This window comes from Sciurus vulgaris (genome assembly GCF_902686455.1).
Source record: "Sciurus vulgaris genome assembly, chromosome: 1".
Taxonomy (NCBI): domain Eukaryota; kingdom Metazoa; phylum Chordata; class Mammalia; order Rodentia; family Sciuridae; genus Sciurus; species Sciurus vulgaris.
Window position 1 is genome coordinate 34835548 of NC_136461.1, and position 19692 is coordinate 34855239.

A 19692-nucleotide genomic window follows, 5' to 3' on the forward strand; every position below is an offset into this window, starting at 1 on the left:
ATAGGGAGAAAATGAGAACTTTTACTTACTTTTTATATATAAAAAGAGAAATTTGGCTTTAATGATATTTAATTATTAGTTACTAGCAGCACATGAAAAAGGGAAGAGCCTTTAGAAAGGAATGTAACTCAATTAAAATCTTGATTCTACCCCGGTGAGACCCATGTCACACCTCTGACCTACAGAACTGCAAGATAATAAATTTGAATTATTTTAAGCTACTGGGTTTGTGGTAATTTGTTATGGCAGCCACAGAACACTAATAAAAAGTACATAATCAAAAAAAATTTTATGGGCTACTATCCTGTGTTATAATGTCCTCAGAACTAAGGTAGTCTTTGGGCTTTGACTCTTTCTAAACAAGCACAAGGAAAATAACATTAACACATTCCTCAGTGGCATTTATATTCAGTTAGTCAAATATTTATTGAGCTTACAGTTCGATATAAAGTTCAGAGTTAAACATTAAAAGTTTAAATGTTGACCCTCCCCCAAAAGTTTATTACCTAAACAGAGAAGTGAAGGGTGAGATATGATAGCAGTCTAAAACACATCAAGCCATGCTCATTTCAATTCAAAACAAAAAACAAAAAAACACTGACATTACTGCCACTACTACTAGACTTGAACCTCCTCAAGACTGAATAGCAGCACCTAGAAGGAAGAGTCCACTGTGTTGAAGTTGTCAAGAAAATTACTACTTATTGCTTCACCTATAAAATACCTGGAACCTGAATTAAGTGATCTTTATGTATCACCTGAGAAGAAATTACTTCCCTATTATCATCAAGGAAAATGAGTTTTAGAGTATTTACGTGACTTGATAAAGGTTGGAAAGGGCATTAGAATCTGGATGTTTGGCTCTGGAGCCTGTATTTTGCTCTGTGATAATGAATAAGTTAGAAAAAAAGGCCATTTGTTTAATAATAACTTCATTTTTTATTCATTTTAAAAAATGTTGCTGGATGTGGTGGCATATGCCTGTAATCCCAGTGGCTCAGAAGGCTGAGGCTAGAGGGTCACAAGTTTAAAGCCAGCCTCAGCAACTTAGCAAGGCCCTAAAGCAACTTAGTGAGACCCTGTCTCTAGAAAAAAAAATATTTTTAAAAGAGCTGGGGATGTGGCTCAATGGTTAAGTGCTCCTGGGTTCACTCCCCAACACCAAAACAAAATAATAAATCCCACAAACAAATGCTTATCTATGAACCAATGAAAATCTAGCTGGATTGCTTTATAAGCTTTTCTGCTCTCAGCTTTGAGCAATAAGCAGCATCCATACTGCTGGAGTTCTTCTGACGTGTACTGGTCTTCCTAGAAAAATAGTTGACTCTAAAGATTATGGTAGTAACAATTAAGAGACTTCAAATAGCCCTATAATAGAGCATTAAAATGTGGGCATAATTTTGATACAAAAATGCTTTCCTAAAGACCTATATCCAAAACACTGAAACCTATTTAGACTGGTTTATTTTTTTTATAAAAGGTGTTTTTCTAAGTTTTGATATATTTTTATTCCATTTCCTCATATAATCGTAGAAAGGAACCTACAACATACTTCATTAGACTCTACTAAAAGCTTTAACATGTGGCACTAAAATGAACTCCTTTGCATTTTACTCCAAATAAAGATACCATGACTCTCTTAGACTATAAAAAAATTACCAATATCAAAAAGAAGAAAAAGGGGCAATAACAGGGAAAAGAGAGGACAATGCACAGATCTCAAATCTCACAAGAATTATAAATCTAGCTTGGGAGGCTGAGTTCAAAGCCAGCCTCAGCAAAAGCAAGGTGCTAAGCAACTCAGTGAGACCCTGTCTTTAAATAAAATACAAAAGAGGGCTGGGGATGCGGATCAGTGGTCTAGTGTCCCTGAGTTCAATCCTGGTACCAAAAACAAAAAGCAAATTATGAATCTAAACACTTGAAAAGGCAGTAATATCCTTAGGTAAGGCTTACTGTAGTTCAAAATGTTTTAAAGGTATTTTACCAGGGAATACTGGTTGTGCTGGGGCCTAGATCTGAGAACTCACAAGGAAAATTCAGCTGAACAGACATTAATCTTCAGTCTCACATCAGGTGATACTAGAGAGCTGGCTCAGTCTAGCTTTCTCTTTTCTGACCATGATTTTACAATCCAATTTTATCATAGCCACAGGCATAACAAAAAAACATTGCTCAGAAATCAAATCATGTCAATAGTACCTCACATAATAACAAAAGGACCAATCAAGTTTGTGGTTTAATTTTATTTTTTCGTAGTTGAAAGCAATACAAAGATTTAAAAAGTGAAAATTAGGACCAAGAACATAGCTCAAAAGTACAGTACTTGCCTAACATGAATGAGGCCCTGGGTTTGATCCCCCGCACAACAAAATAAATAAATAAATAAATTGAAACAGCTTAATAAAAATAAAAACTCCTTATATTTCTAGGAGGAAAATATCCTCTATCTTGAATAACAACTGAAATTAAACTCAGGCTAAGAATGAATTCATTTTGCAAGTACTTTCTTTAACAAAAAATTGCTCAAAGCTGCCATGTAAACAGCAAAATTCCAAGTCTCCTGACAAAGGCAGAACTATTAATACAGATACAAGCAGTGAGTTTAATATCTGTTGAAATGCCTTTTTTTTTTAAATTCAGGAAGTTCAGAAGAGAAATAATATTCACAAACTCAAGGATCTAAATTGTGTCCATAGATGGGGCTAGGGGTGTGGTTCAGTGGTAGAGTGCTTGCCTAGCATGGGTGAGGCACTTAGTTCAATTCTCAGCACCACATAAAAACAAATAAATAAAATCAAGGTATTATGTCCATCCACAAAGAAAAAAAAAGTTTTTTAAATAAATTTTGTCCCCAGAACCAGGTGCTCATGCCTGTAATCCCAGTGGCTTGAGAGGCGGAGGCAGGAGGGTCACTAGTTCAAAACCCAGCCTCAACAACTTATTGAGGCCCTAAGCAAATTGGTAAGACCCTGTCTCTAAATAAAATATTTTAAAAGGCTGGGATATGGCTCAGTGGTAAATCAACCCTGGGTTCAATTCCTGTTACCTAAATAAATAAATAAATAAATAAATTGTGTCCAAGTCCTGAAAAAGCTTCTACCTCCATCCCAAATTTATCCTGTATTCTAAGATTACTCATAAACTCACACACAAAAAAATACATACATATAAATACAGACTTCAATTTATGTGTGCATACTTCTGAAATAACATTCTGACAATGATCTATTTCTTCTCCCTCTCCTAATGTACTGAGAAAAGAATAATTCAATTTAATCTAACAAGCATATATCATGCAATTATTATGTGAAAGGTGTTACTCTCTATTAAAATGCAGAGCACTTAAATTTGTTTTTTCTCCTTGCAGTGCTGGAGATTGAACCCAGAAGCTCACACATACTGGACAAGTACTCCATTACTGAGCTACATGCCCATTTTTTTTTTTTTTTTTTCAGTTGCTTCTCAAATATACTAAGCACAGTGCCTGGGCAAAAGTGATTAAGAGGGGTCTATAAAAATAAACATTATGGCCCCTTCTTCAAGTTCACAAAGAATGATGGTGATGTAAGGAACATTTACTGAGCACTTAAAGATGTGTCAGACACAAACTTTTACAGGGATTACCTCATTTAATCCTCATAAAAACTACATAATAAGTACTATTATAATTTCTACTTTTCAGATAAAGAAAATGAAGACAGATTAAGTGACTTGTCCAAGGGTTCACAAGTAGCAAATGACAAAGTCCTGTTTGGAACTTAAAGCTTTACAGTCAGGTGTGGTAGCACATGCCTGTAAACCCAGTAACTCAGGAGTCTGAGGCAGGAGGAACACAGGTTGGAGGCCAGACTCAGCAATTTAGCAAGACCTTGCCTCAAAATAAAAAATAAAAAGGGATTGGGGGATGTAGATCAGTGGTGAAGTACCTCCAGGTCAGTTCCCAGTGTCAAAAACAAAAACCACCAAAAGATAAAAGCTTAAGGCTTTACAGCTTCAATATGATGCATCAGATTATTATAACAGTAATAATAATAAATAAATAAAAATAATACTTAAGATTTGAAGAGGGATAAATTTATTTTTTTGGTCCTAGGGATTGAATCCAGGGGCATTTTACCACTGACTGAGCTATATCCACAGCCCTTTTTATTTTAAGACAGGGTTTTGCTAAATTGCTCAGGCTGACCTTGAACTTGTGATCCTCTTGCATTTGTCTCCCACATTGCTGAAATTATGGGCATGAACCACTGTGCCCAGATTGCACTAAGATAAATTCATTATTTCACTTAATCATCCCATCAAGCTAGTATGGTAATACTAATTTAGAGATGAGAAAATTAAGTTTATAGTGGTTACACAATTTGTCCAAGGTCCCCTAATTATTAATAGGCAAACCATCCTGAACCTCTCCTCTGAATTACAGATTTGTTTATCCAACTGCCAACTTGATACTTCCTGATCTCCCATTCTCAAAACCAGTCTCCATGGTTTTCCCCAGTACAATTACTGGCAATTCATTTCTTCCCATTATTCACGGAAAAATCTAAGTAAAAGTTATTCTTGATTCCTCCTTCCCTTGTGCTAATATCCCACACCCAAATCCACTAAGAAAACCCATTGCCTCTTTCAAAAATAAACAGAACCCACTGGGTTGTGGTGATGCATACCTGTAATCCCAGTGACTCAGGAGGCTGAGGCAGGAGGATCACAATTTGAGGTCAGTCTTAGTAACTTAGTGAAGTCCTAAGCAACTTATTGAGACCCTGCTTCAAAATAAAAAATAAAAAGGGCTGGGGATATGGCTTAGTGTAAGTGTCCCTGGGTTCAATTCCTAGTACCAAACACATACACACAAACAAACACACACACACTCATACAGAATCCAACTACTATTCTACATCCATTGGTATCACATGGTCCCAGCCATCATCAACTCTATCTGAATTATTTCAATAGCTTCCTAACAATTTTCATCAGTTACATGCCTCCATAGCTTCAAATAGGCATGTAATGGAAATCAGCAGGCCCCTACACTGCCCAAACCACAATGAATCCTATCCACAGAAAGAACCACTTTTAATTTTTTTTTTTTTTCAGGAGACAGTTTCTTCTATTTACCTTAGCACATTTGGTTAAAATACTTAAACTGCTATTTCTGACCTTATCTATGACTTGCCAGTGTATAAGCTGAGGTCGTAGCAAACTATTTCTGTTCCAATGTTGTTATAAGACAAATTTGGGTAAGATCAATATTCAGGGAGGAAAAATCAAGACTCAGAATTTACATGATTGTGACTATAATCACTACTAGGTCAATTACTATATTATATTTTATTTCTTTTACAATTTTTTTGCCTCACTTTTCATTTGCTTAGTTACCATTAATTTTTCCCAAAGTCTCCAATGGAACTGTAAAATTATTCTGAATATGAATTTCTACCCTGCCAAACATATCATGAAATCTCTAACTTCTTTCTTCAACCCCCTCATCTCCCCAGTATCTCTCCCGGAATCTATAATTCTTCTATGCCAATTTGGACTACCTATTCTATGGACTGTTACATAGGAGACTTCTTGGTTACCTGCTTATTCTCCTTTCTAAATCTCATGGCTTCATTTTTTACTTTTTACTTTGCTGTTTTATTTACCACTTTGTTTTGATAGAACACATCCTCCAGTAGCTTTGTGAGAAGGAGGCACATGAGAAGCAAATGTTTTGAGACCCTGTCTAAAAATCTTTATTAAAACTACCAATCATATTTGATTGGTAGTCTGGCTGGACATAGAATTTTGAATAGGAGGCTGGAGGTGTACTTCACAGGACAAATGCTTGCTCGGCACATGCAAGGACTCGGGTTCAATCCTTAGGTGGCACTACACACATTTGCAGCCACACATAATTCTAAGCAAAAAATTATTTTCTCTCAGAAAGCACTGTTTTATTGGTCTACTTTGACAGCCGATATTGAGGTATAATGCCACAGATTTTTCAACTCTTGTGTGGAATCTAGTTTTATTTCTCTAGAATCTTCCTCTTATTATCCATATTCTAAAATTTCATAATGATATGCCCTGGGATGGGTATTTTTTCATTTATTGTATTGGGCACTTAGTGGACTCTTTCAATCTGAAAGTCTGGAAATTCATGCCCATTGGTTTTAGAATATGTTCTCTTATTAATAAAAATAATAGACTTTCTAGGTTGATCTTTTCATTTTCTTATCACTTCTCTTATTTTCCATCTTTTATTTTTCCCTATAACAGAGGACTACTTCAATTTTTAATCTCAACATTGTATTGAAATGGTTTCATTATATTTTCATTTATTTATTTGGTGCTAAATAAGTAAATAAATTCAGGATAAATTCCCAGATGCATTCTACCACTGAGCTACAACCCCAGTCCTTTTAATTTTTTATTTTGAGACAGGGTCTCACCAAGTTGCTAAGGCTGATCTCAAACTTGTAACCCCCCTGCCTTAGCCTCCTAAGTCACTAGGATCACAGGCATGCACCACCATACCCAGTCATATTTTTAATTTTTAAGAACAGTAATTTTGGGGCTGGGGTTGTGGCTTAGTGGTAGAGCACTTGCCTGGCAGGTGTGAGGCACTGGGTTCGATCCTCAGCACCACATAAAAATAAATAAATAAAGGTATTGTGTCCGTCTACAACTAAAAAAAATATATATATTTAAAAAAAGAACAGTAATTTTTGTGGTTCTCTATCCATATTTTATAGTATTCCATTCTTGTGTCAAGAATGCAGTATAATCTCTAAACTCCTAAGAGATAATAAGGTGGGGGTTTATTTGTTTGTTTTGTTTTGTACCAGGGATTGAACCCAAGGGTGCTTTACCACTGAGCCACAACTCCAGCCTTTTATATTTGTATTTTGAGACAGCAAAATAAATTAAGTTGTTTAAGTCCTCACTAAGCTGCTAAGGCTGGCTTTGAACTTGCAATCCTCCTGCCTCAGCCTCCTGAATTGCTGGGATTATAGGCATGCACCATCATTCTGGCTTGTTTTTTAATTTTTACTTTTAAAAATTGTCTTCCTTGGGCTGGGGTTGTAGCTCACTGGTGGATTGCTTGCCTAGCACCTGTAAGGCAGTAGGTTTGATCCTCAGCACCACATACAAATAAATAAATAAAATAAAGGTATGATGTCCATCTACAACTAAAAAAATTTTTAAAAATTGCCTTCCTTTTCTTTGAAGCTATTCATTTTCTCCAGGAAAAATATTCACCAATTTCTTGACAGGTGGTAGGAATGAAGATAGGATGTCAATAATTCCTGCATGCCTGGGAGGAAGAAGACTAGAAGTTTCATAAGCCTCATCACTTTGTATGCAGTTGTTCACCTCAGCTCCCTCTTTTCATTATGGCATTCCCCTCTCATCTTCTGTTATGTCAGATGCTTCTAGTAGGAAGCATTTCTGTTTGTTTTGTTTTGTTTGTGGTGCTGGGAATCAAACCCAGGAGCATTATACCACTGAGCTAGATCCCCAGCCCTTTTTATTTTTTATTTTCGTATAAAGAAATTCTGGAAAAGGGGAAGAACGAAGTGGGAAAAACTCAGTGTGTTGGATAAACAAGAAGGCTACTCATGGTGGTTAGAATGGTGTAAGAAAAGGAAGGAATGATGGGAAAGAAGATCACAGGTAGGTAGGCCAAATCATTTAAGGTCTTGTAGATCAAAGTTTGGATTTTATTTTAAGGATCACCGAAAAAAAAAAAAAAATACAGAAGGAAATTCAAGGAGATGACATGATCTGATTTACCTTTTTAAAATTAAATCTGGTTATTGTGGGGTAAGGAGAAACCAGAAGATCAATTGGGGGGCTGGCCTAGGGTAAAAGATGTGGAGGTAGTTAAGATGTAGTCAGATTCAGCATTTTTTTTTTTTTTGGTCAGGGGATACTAGGGATTGAACTCAGGGGCACTTGACCACTGAGCCACATCAGGACATATTTTGAAGATAATGATGAACTAGATGGTTTGAAATGGTGTGTAAGAGAAAGACATTAAGAATGACTTAGGGGGCTGGGGCTGGAGTTGTAGCTCTGTGGCAGAGCGCTCACCTAGCACATGTGAGGCACTGGGTTTGATCCTCAGCACTACATAAAAATAAATAAATAAAGGTATTGTGTTTATCTACAACTAAAAATATATTTTTTTATAAAAAGATGACTTAGTTTTTTGGCCTAGGTAATAGATGAATGGTCGTTTTATTTACTAAAGTATGAATGGGAAAAAAATGGAGGTAGGACAGGAATTGATCAATAATAATCTCCAAATGGTATTCAAAAACTGGAAGCCATTTTTATATTAAACCATCTCATTTCTGAGTTGTGATATTTCACTCACTACCCGCAATTACATAAATATTACTAAACCTTATTTCATATTTTCTTTTACAAAATTTTTCTGCCTCTATGAAATTAGAACTTAAGACTCAAGTTCTAAGTCATTGGAATGTCTACCTTAGCACAGTGAAGAGAAAAAAAATGTTAAGAACCCCTTACTAATATGCTAGTGTTACAAAAAATGCTTTGAAAGCTCCCATTCTCATGACACTCCCTTACCTAGTTACTAAGATTACAATGTTAAAATCAGGAAGATCAACTTCAACCCATCATTTTAAAACACTATTTATTCTGAAACACACACACACACACACACACTCCTAATACAATATATTTTAAGAAGCTCATCAGTTACTATACCGTGCGGTGGCACATACTTATAATCCCAGTGACTCAGGAGGCTAAGGCAGAAGGACCACAAGCTCAAGTCCAGCCTCAGCAACTTAGTCAGACCCTGTCTCAAAATGAAAAAAATAAAAAAGGGCTGGGGATGTAGCTCAGTGGTAGAGTTCCCCTGGGTTCAATCCCCAGTACTGAAGAAAGGAAATAAACTATACAATTAGGGCTGTGTATCAGGAGTTTAAAGGGGACGGGGGTCCTATAGATGAGGGAAATAATTTACTCCAAGTAAAAGTGAAGAGGGCTGAACTACAGCAGATACATAAAAGAACGAACAAATGCAAAAGTCTGAAGATATAGAATCAAGGCTTAGCTTTTCACTAGAAGGAACAAAAGGCATACTAAAGATGACTGGGATTTTTCAGGATAGGTAACTGGAAAGATGTCTATCTTAATAACTGAGCCTGAAAAAATATCCTGCCATATCCTCATGGCACTAGCTAATGCTATTCTGTACATTTTAATCTTTTTCTTCTTTTTGGTGAAGATGGAACCCAGGGCCTTCTGCATGATAGGAAGGCACACTACCACTGAGCAACACTCCTAGCCCCACCTGTGTCTTACATGAGTAGTTTGCTTCCTAAGGAGACTGGAAGACAATAGGCCTATGCTTTTTATATTCATCATATTACCTAGCACAGAGCTAGACTGGGTAGTTCCAAGTAAATATTTGGTGAATTGAAGGGTATAATCTCCATTTTAACAAAATGGTGATCACATTGTTGCAAATGGATTTCTGAAGAAAAGCTAAAATTTTTTTAACAAAATTAGATCAGAGTGTGGCCCCAAAATAAAAATAAGCAAGAGAATGTGAACAAGGAGTCTAAAAGAAATATTAAATTTCCCATGGCATGAAGAACAACAAAGAGGTATGAGAACAAATCCTGGTGCAGATCCTCAGAAAGGCCATTGGGGAATGGAAGTGAGCAGGGCATGGAATTGGGTTACAGATCCTGAGCACAAGACTTCCTGGCATAAACAACCTTATTCACAGGAGGTCTGATCCATCAGTCTCTGCATTCAACCAAGTACTTTGTTCTTTTTTTTTTTTTTTTTTAACTGATAACTTAAAGCAACTGAAAACAAAACAACCATTTTTTACTGTATCTGTGTATAAAAAATGCATACATACGTGCAAAATTTACATACCTACCACTTTTATGACTTTACCAATCCCACTCTTTTTCTTCCAAATAAAATCTTAGGAGGGAGAAAGATAAGAAAAAGGAAAGTAGGGAATGAGGGTCAAGAAAAAGAGAAAAAACTGCAAAAGTTTGGCTCACTCTCTCCTGCTGGGCACATAATAGCTCTTGCAGCAGAGGATGAAGGCATGGCCAGAGTATTAGATGCCCACCATCTGGCAGGTCAAACAGATAGCCTTCTTTCCCAAGTAGACTTTCCAGATCACTAACACAGATATTTTCAACTACTTCTTCTTTCTTCCTTCCGTTTTTTTTTTTTTTTTTTTTTTTAAAGCAGGAAACCCTTTCTTCAAACTCTTACACAGAAGTTCAACATAAAACAGACTAAAAGGCCAGTGCTGTGGCACACACCTGTAATTCCAACTACCTCGGAGGTTGAGGCAGGATAGGAAAATCTGAGCCTACCATCAGCAACTTAGCAAGACCCTGTCTCAAAGTAAATAATAAAAAGGGCTGGAGATGTACCTCAGGGATAAAGCACCCTTGGGTTTAATCCCCAATACCTGCACCCCCCCAAAAAAAACAAAAACGAATCAGAGAAAAAGTGGAGCTGCTCTGGCTAGATGAAGCCAAGAGGGGAACAGAAGTCTCATCAACCTCCCTCCAAGGACCAGCTTCTAAAAAGGTGCATCTGTGAAAATTGCAGGATTCCAAAGGGATGGGTTCTTCCCAGTTTCACTCTAATAATCTCACTTTAGGGGAAAACTGGTTCATATTTTTGTGTCAACAGAAGTGAACTTATAGTTTGAAAACAGAAAACAGACTAAGAGATATATTAACAAATAGCTAGAAAAATTTAATTATAAGTAAAATGTTAACAATAAATTGCTAAGACAATTAAAAAGCATTTAGGAATACAAATTCTAAGAACTCAGACTAGATTATAGTCATGCTTAGTTTGTTTTTTCTTTTTCTTTCTTTTCTTTTTTTCTTTTTTTTTTTTTTTTTTTTTTTATGCCAGGGATTGAATCTAGGGGCCCTTACCACTGAGTCTTATCCCTAGATCTTTTTATTTTTTGAGACAGGGTCTTGCTAAGTTGCTTGGGGCCTTGCTAAACTGCTAGGACTGACCTTGAACTTGGTATCCTCCTGCCTCAGCCTCTGAGCTACTGGAATTACATGTGTGTGCCACCACACCTGGCACTTATTTCTTATAATAGTCTAAGGAGCTAATGCTTCTATATAAAGACAGAAAGTTTCAAGTAAACAGCATAATTTAATTCCATAACTTAGTATCACCGACCAAACATGTAAGCCATACATGTAAGCTATGATTTTTCTCTAGTCCAACAGATATATAAAAATTAGCAATAAATGACCCTAAAAAATAGCACTTTTTTCAAAAAAACATTTTTTTAGTTGTCAATAGACCTTATTTTATTTATTTATACATGATGCTAAGTATTGAACCCAGGGCCTTGCACATTCCAGGCAAGTGTTTGACCACTGAGCCACAACTCCAGCCCCTGAGAATAGCACTTTTTTTTTTTTTTTGCTGTACTGGGGATCAAACTCAGGGCCTTGTGCTTGCAAGACAAGCACTCTACCAGCTGAGCTATCTCCCCAGCCCGAGAACAGCACTTTTAATATTCCAAAGCATCTTACTCATAAGCTCTAAATAAATATATATACAATTAAATTGTCTTATTTGGTCTCATTTGGAAATATACTTGCCTCACTTAAAATCAAGAGGAATATTCAGATAGTGATTACCAGAAAGTAATAAGTAGATAATTATATAATCTTATATATAAAAATAATTCTCAAAGACAAACTGTGGGCTGGGGTTGTAGCTCAGTGGTAGAGCACTTGCCCAGCATGGGTGAGGCACTGGGTCAATTCTCATCACTGCATATGAATAAATAAAGGTTCAATGACAACTAAAAAAATAAATAAATATTTTTAAAAAGTTACAAGCCATATCTTCTTGAGTGAGTGCTAAAAGTTTAGGGTGGAAAGCTTGAGGGCGCAATTTTGTTTTTATTTTCATTCACTGATTTAATTACAGTTCCTCATAAAGTAATCAGGAAAATTAAATAACTACATAAAGACAATTTTCTTCTCTTTGATAAGTTACAAATTAGCAATAGGAAACAACTTCTCTCATGAGCTACCACTAATGTTCTAATGAGAATAAAGCAACTTCAGAGACAGAAGAAGTTGCCCTCCTAAATGCTGTTAATTACCAGGAAATTAAATCTTAACAGGGAGAAAAAGACCTAGAGAACAGTTCAACTCCACCAAGAAAGATTCAGCTATATACATCCTGATTTTCTCTATTTAGCTATCAGTATTGTTCTAGCAAGCTTCCAATAATGTTTCAGGTTTCTCAATGATCCCCCGAAGGAAGGAAAAGCCATTACCTAAGAATGTTGGGGTGGGAAAGTCTATTCATGAGCTGTACTTCTTTCAGCATATTTGCCCGGTTACTGCTTAATGTGTTCATCTTAAGTGCCATCACTTGACCAGAAGCTCGGTGGCGCACCTATGAAATTAAACAGAGGAAGAAAAGAGGGTCAAGGGCAGCATGAAAATTCTGTTTTACTATCAGTTTAGATAAAATAACTAATTACACTAAAGTCTCACTTCCATTAATATAGATGAATTATTCCATCCAAGACCAAAATTGTTCCATTCTGAGTTATTAACAGAAAAACACTTAATGATACCCCAAGAAACCATGTCTTGTCAGGCGCAGTGGCACAAGCCTATAATCCCAGCAACTCAGGAGTCTGAGGCAGGAGGATCACAAGCCCAAGGCCAGCCTCAGCAATTTAGTGAGACTCTATCTCAAAAAATAAAAAAGGATTTGGGATGTAGCTCAGTGGTAGAATATTCTGGGTTCAATCCCCAGTCCCCACACTCCCCAAAATAAAAAGAAAGAAAAAAGGAAAAAGAAATTATGTATTTTTAATACCTTAAAAAAAAAAAAAGATAGGAGAATTTTTAAGGTGAGTTCTTTATAGGTGACACTAGTAAGTCAGGATGCCAAGAGGAAAAAGTCACATCAGTAGAATTTTCAGCATAATCAGAAGGATGCATGGGTGAGTTTTATATAATACTTAATGAACTATAAAACTATCTTTATAAGACATAAATTCACGTACTTCCAGTCTCCCCACGCACCATAAAATATACCTATAAGATAAAAGCAGGGACTTGGGGTGTAGCTCAGTGGTAGAGCAACTGCCTAGCGTGCACAAGGCCCTGAGTTCGATTTCTAGCCCTCAAAGGAAAAAAGAGAAGTAAAACAAAAAAGCATTGCATACTAAAAATAGAAAGAAGTCACTGAAGCTTTTAGAGATAATATTGTAGTAACTTAACCCAAAGCACCTTATAATCATGTGTAAACAAACTGAAGTTAGACACAACAAACACAGACCATACTAATCAACTATTATCCATGTGCACAGAGGAAATTCCATTTCCAAAAGCATTCACTCTCTAGCGAATTTGATCTATCTTATATGTGTAAATATTATTTTCAAAGCACACTTCACAGATCCTAAAAGCTGGTCTGGGGTTGTGGCTCAGTGGTAGAGTGCTTGCCTAGCATGCATGAGTCATTGGGTTCAATTCTCAGCACGACATATCAATCAACCAATAAATAAAACGAAAACCCATCAACAACTAAAACAATTTTAAAACCATAATACTTTACTTGAAAGAATATTATTTTCACCTTCTAAATGTGATCTTGATAGTAATAAAATGAGACCACCAGTTCAATTATTCACTGAGATGAGTTTCCTGCTAAGGAATTATGAATAAGGCAGCAGAAAAATCATAAAGCCCTAAATACATCTTTACTAGCACTCTGTTTTTTAAAAAATTTCATTTCATATCTTATACAACAGGGACTTGCGATGCAAAAGTTATCATTCTATGAACTTTAGGAGTATTACTTCAGGGCTGGGAAGATAGTTGGTAGAGTGCTTGCCTTGCATGCACAAGACCCTGGGTTCAGTCCCCAATACTACCAAAAAAAAAAAAAAAAAAAAAAAAAAAAAGGAGTATTATTTCAGTATGTTATATGCTTAACCAAGTAGGAATTCCAGTAGAAAATATGAAAATCTACTACTACTAAACTATTTAACCTTGAGTAACTGTACTGATAACAGCCCCAGAAGTTTAAGGTATCTATTAAAACAGGACACTCATCATAGCTTATCTTAGAACTAAAAGCAACAATGTTTGAGAGTGGCCACACAAGAGAAAACACCCAGAGCCAAAGAAGCCCTGATCAGAAAAAAAAACAAGACAGGAGCTAGGGATGTGGCTAAGTGGTACAGCAGATGCCTAGCATGTATCAGACCAGGCTCTGGGTTCAATCCTGGCACCACCAAAAAAAAAAAAAAAAGGAAAAAAAAAGAAAAAGAAAGAAAGAAAGAAAGCACTTCTAGATCACTTTGTGAGATCTGGAACTCAACTGTCTTCTCAATACATCAATGATTCTGTTGTCACAGGCCTCGTGATTGATGAAAGAGAAGTGGCTTTCCTTTTCAGATCTTGCATGGATAAGTTAAAAGAACATTTGTACACAAAGAACTTGCCCCCACAGGATTTTTCCACCTCTATTTACAGAAGACATCTGTGTTTTAATAAGGGCTCTCCATCTGAAAGTCACTCTTATTTTTTTCTTCCATCATTTGAAAACTGTCACTGAGTTTTTAACAAAATGTTCATTTCTAAGAAAGTTTGATACTGAAAGCATGTAAAATTCTGGAATAAGCAATCTGTATTTCATACTAATCAGGAAAAAAAAGCCTAGTCTTTAAATAAGAAAAGATGTTGAATTTGTTCATAATTCATTTCATTTTGTACTTCATCTGCATATAATTTTCTTTCCCTCCTTTCCTCTAGAGTAGCTAACATAATAAGCAATTACAGGAGTGTACCACCTGGCCCACTTTCTCTTTTCCTCTAGTGCTCCCTCAAATTCTACCTATCTTTCAAGGTCACACTCATATATACCGGCCTCTGAAGCCTTCTTTGACTCTCTAGGAACTTTTTATGGTTTCTTTTGTTATAATACTTCTGGACTACTTTCATAACACTAATATAACACCCATCACAAAGTTGTGTACAAAAACATCATCTTACTAGGCTATTAAAAGCACCTGGATCTTGGGACTGTGGCCACACCTGTACACCCAGCAACTTGGGGAGCTGAGGCAGGAGGATCTCAAATTCAAAGTCAACCTCAGCAATTTAGCAAGGGCCTAAGGTCTTAGTGAGATCCTGTCTCAAAATAAAACATAAAAAGTGGGGAGAAGGCGAGGGATATGGCTCACTGGTTAAGCACCCTGAGTTCAATCCCTGGTACGTACCAACCAACCAACAAACAAAAAAAAACAACCACCAGAGACCAGAATCTATATTGAATCTACCATTAGCTTGTAGTGCTTAGAAGGTTTGACACAATGTTGTAAGGGCCCAAAGAAAACAATGATGACAATGTTAATGACCTTCTAACATACTTTCTATGTACCAGTGAATCATTTGTTTATCCATGTGTTTTCTGACAGAGTAGAGCACCTGTCTTTCTTTCTTTCTTTTTTTTTTTTTTTTTTTCCTTCTATTTCTTTTGGGTAGAAGAGATTGGGGGAAGGAGTTACAGAGAAAAGTACTATAAAATCTGTACACCTACATTCATGGCAGCATTATTCACAATAGCTAAAAGGTAGAAGCATCACAAATATTTACTGACAGATAAATGGATAAATGAAATGTGATATAACAGAATATCATTTAGCCTTTAAAAGGTGGTGAATTATGACACATGCTACAATATGGATGAATTTTGAGGACATTTTTGCTAAGTCAAAAAAAGGCAATCACAGTAGGACAAATACTGTATAACTCCACTTATACAAAGTGCTTAGTTGAAATTACACAGATAGTAATGGTGGTTGCCAAGAGATGGAGAAAGAAGAATGGGGAGTTCTGGAGACTGCTTGCATAACAATGGTATACTTAATACTACCAAACTGTACACTTAAAAATGGTTCAGTTGAATATGGTGGTACAGGCCTATAATTCCAGCTATTCAAGAAGCTGAAGAGGAAGACTGCAAGTTCAAGGCCAGCTTAGGCAACTTAGCAAGATCCTGTCTCAAAAACAAAACAAAAGGGCTGGGGATGAAGCTCAGTAGTAGAGTACTTGCATAGCATGTATGAGGTTCTGGGTTCAAGTTCCAGTACCAAAAAGAAAAAAGAAAGGAAGAAAAAAGGTTAAGATGGCAAATTTTATGTTATGTGTATTTTAGCACAATTAAAAATGAACAGATGAATATATGAAAATCACCAAAGTTAGAAAACGACTCTTTGATTGGGGGGAGGGGATTAAACCCAGGACTTCATGCCTGCTAAGCACATACTTTTTTTTTTCAGCAATCATCAAAATTTTTTTTGCTTGCATACCTTCTAATACACACATACTTTTACCACAGAGTTACATCTCCAGCCCTCCTTGACATTTATTTTATTATTTTTACGGTACTAGGAATTGATACCAGGGGTACTTTACCACTGAGTTACATCCCCAGTCCTTTTTATTTTGTATTTTGAAACCGGTTCTTGCTAAATTGCTGAGTCTGACATTGAACTTGGGAACCTCCTGTCTCAACCTCCAGAGTCGCTGGGATTATAGGTCATACCACTGTGCCTGGTCCTCCTTGATTTTTTTTTTTTTTTTTTGTTATCATGAATTAAACCCAGGGGGCGTTTAACCACTGAGTCACATCCCCAGCCTTTTAAAATTTTTATTTTGAGACAAGAGCCTTGCCAAGATGCTGAGGTTGGCTTTGAACTTGCAATGCTCCTGCCTCAGCCTTCCAAACCACTGGGATTACAGGCATACACCACAGCACCTAGCCGCCTCCTTCACTTTTAAATTCATCTGATAATACAACAGCATCTCCAAATCCAGTATCTAAAGAATGGTATAGGAAAATGGTAAGGTGCTTCAGATTTGGAGCTAAAAAGTCTGGATCCAAGTTTTAAAATTTAAATTGTTAAAATGAGTTCACTTTGAAGTGTTCTAAAATGAAGAGTATAAAAGTATCTCATATAACTGAGGATAAAACTAGAAAAATGAGACAATCTGTTATGGTTTGGATCTGAAATGTCCCTTAGCCAAAGGCTAATGTATTGAAGGCTTGGTCCTTGATGCAGCAATATTCACAGACAGGCCTTCTGGGAAGTGATTGGATCATTAGGGCTCATCAATGGATTAATCCATTGGTAGGTTCATAGCTCATGGCATTATTGGGAGGTGGTGGAAACTGTAGGGGGTGGGGCCTAGTTGGAAGAACATCTAAAATATAGAATACCTAGAAGACAATTGGATGTTATTTTTCAACATGTTATAGAGAACAGACAAAATGTAGGGGGGAATAGTCTAGCTTTTAAAAAAATTTACCCAGTACCGCAAAAAAAAAAAAAAAAAAAAAAAAAAAAAAAAATTTACCAACATAACCATCAAAAGGCAATAAGTGAAAACTTGGATTGTGGGTCAAAAAAAATTTGGGAGACAAATGGAGAAAATTTAATAGGGTCTGATATGAAATTATTTTACTGAATTAACTCAGTGGTAAGCAAAGCCTAGTGTGCACAAGCCCCTAGGTTCAATCCCCAACACGAGAAAGAAAAAAGGAGGAAAAGACAAAAAAGCAACATAGCAAAATATTAATAATTATCCCAGCAGCTCAGGAGGCTGAGACAGGAGGATCAAGAGAGTTCAAAGCCATGTGGGGAAAAAGGCACACTCATACATTGCTGGTGGAGTTGCAAATTGGTGTAGCCACTCTAGAAAGCAGTATGGAGATTCCTCAGAAAGCTTGGAATGAGCCACCATTTGACCCAGCTCTCCCACTCCTCTGTTTATACTCAAAGGACTTAAAAACAGCATACTATAGTGATGCAGCCACATCAATGTTCATAGCAGCTCATTTCACAATAGCTAGATTGTGGAACCAACCGAGATGCCCTTCAATTGATGAATGGATAAAGAAACTGTGGTATATATACACAATGGAATATTACTCAGCCATAAAGAAGAATAAAATGATGGCATTTGCTGGTAAATGGATGAAGCTGGAAAATATCATACTAAATGAAATAGGCCAAGGCCAAATGTTTTCTCTGATAAGTGGATGACAATACATAATGAGGGGGGTTGGGGGGATAGAAGAATGAAGGAACTTTGGATGGTGTACAGGAAAAAAAAAAAAAGAGCTCAAAGCCATCTTCAGCAAAAGCAAAGTGCCATGAAACTCAGTGAGACCCGGTCCCTAAATAAAATACAAAATAGAACTGGGGTGTGTGGTTCAGTGCTGAGTACCCCCGAGTTCAATCCCCAGTAACCTCCCCCCCAAAAAATTAAGGGCTGGGGCTGTGGCTAAGTGGTGAAGTACTTGCTTGGCATGCATGAGACCCTGGGTTCAAATCCCCCAGCACCAAAAAAAAAAAAAAATTAATAATTAGTGAATCTAGGTAAAGAAACTACAGGAGTTTTTATATGATTCTATTTTCTAGATACAAAAAAGTTACAGGGCTGGGGACTTGGCTCACTGGTAGAGCACTTGCCTAGCATACACAAAGCCCTGGGTTCAAAGTCCCAGCACTGGGGGAAAAAAAAATCCAAAAAGTTTAAATAAATAAATAAAATCTTTTAATTTCTCCCATAAATGTGACAACAGGAAAAAACTATTTTTTAAATGTGGGAGAAAATTCTTCACATGGCAATATATCCAAGCCTATGTTAAAACAGAAAAAAAAAAGTAGAAGCTTAAATATTAATAGTGCTTAGTAGTGGTTAATACCAGTAAACCTATCAATCATTTTTCTTCATTTTCCAATTCTTTTACAAGGTACTCATTTTAGTCTCCTAATAGAAAACAAAGCTTTACAATTTTAACTCATATTTCTTTTTAAATGATTAATATATATTTTCTTTGTAACACATTAAAACAATATAAATAAAACTAAAGTCCCTTTTTGACTACCAACTAAATTAATCCCAATCTTCTGTTCCCATTCCCAGAGATATTGTCCCAAAACATGATAAGTACCCTTCCAGGCCTTTTAAAAAATGCACTGTCACATAACAAAATACTGACACAAGGATACATGTTATAGTATGATTTTAAAAATATAAATATGACTATATCTCATTTATACTTTTTTACTCAAAGATATCCTTAAAATCTTTCCAAGTGTTATTGTTTAGATATTGTGTGAAACGATGTAAGAAAGTTTAAAGGTGAAATGATTGGGTTATGAAAGCCTTAATATAACCAGTGAATTAATCCCCGGACAGGGATTAACTAGATACTAACTGTAGGCAGGTAGGGTGTGGTCAGAGGAGGTGGGTAACTGAGGGTGTGCCTTCAGAGTACATACTGGTTTTTTGTTTTCTGAATCCAGGAGCACTCCACCAGTGAGCTACATCCCTAGCCCTATTTTGTATTTTATTTAGAGACAAGGTCTCACTGAGTTGCTTAGGGTCTCACTAAATTTCTGAGGCTGGCTTTGAACTTGGGATTTTCCTGCCTTAGCCTCCTGAGCTGCTGAAGGGTGTACATTTTGTTCATGGTAACGGGAGCACTCTCTCTCTCCCCTCTCCCTCCAGAGCTGCTTTTCTCTACCACGTCCTTCTGCCACTATGTTCTTCTTTATCTCTAGCTCAGAGCAATGGAGTTAGTCATCTATGAACT

General features: G+C 36.4%; 1 protein-coding gene across 2 annotated transcripts in view; it reads right to left on the reverse strand.

Moving 5' to 3' along the window:
* TESK2 (testis associated actin remodelling kinase 2) overlaps positions 1-19692 on the reverse strand; it is a 130071-nt gene that overhangs the window by 52726 nt on the left and 57653 nt on the right. For both annotated transcript variants that reach the window (XM_079116046.1, XM_079116045.1), the window contains exon 3: positions 12338-12459. In XM_079116046.1, the coding sequence (XP_078972172.1) occupies positions 12338-12459 (122 nt within the window). The remainder of the gene's footprint in view (positions 1-12337; positions 12460-19692) is intronic.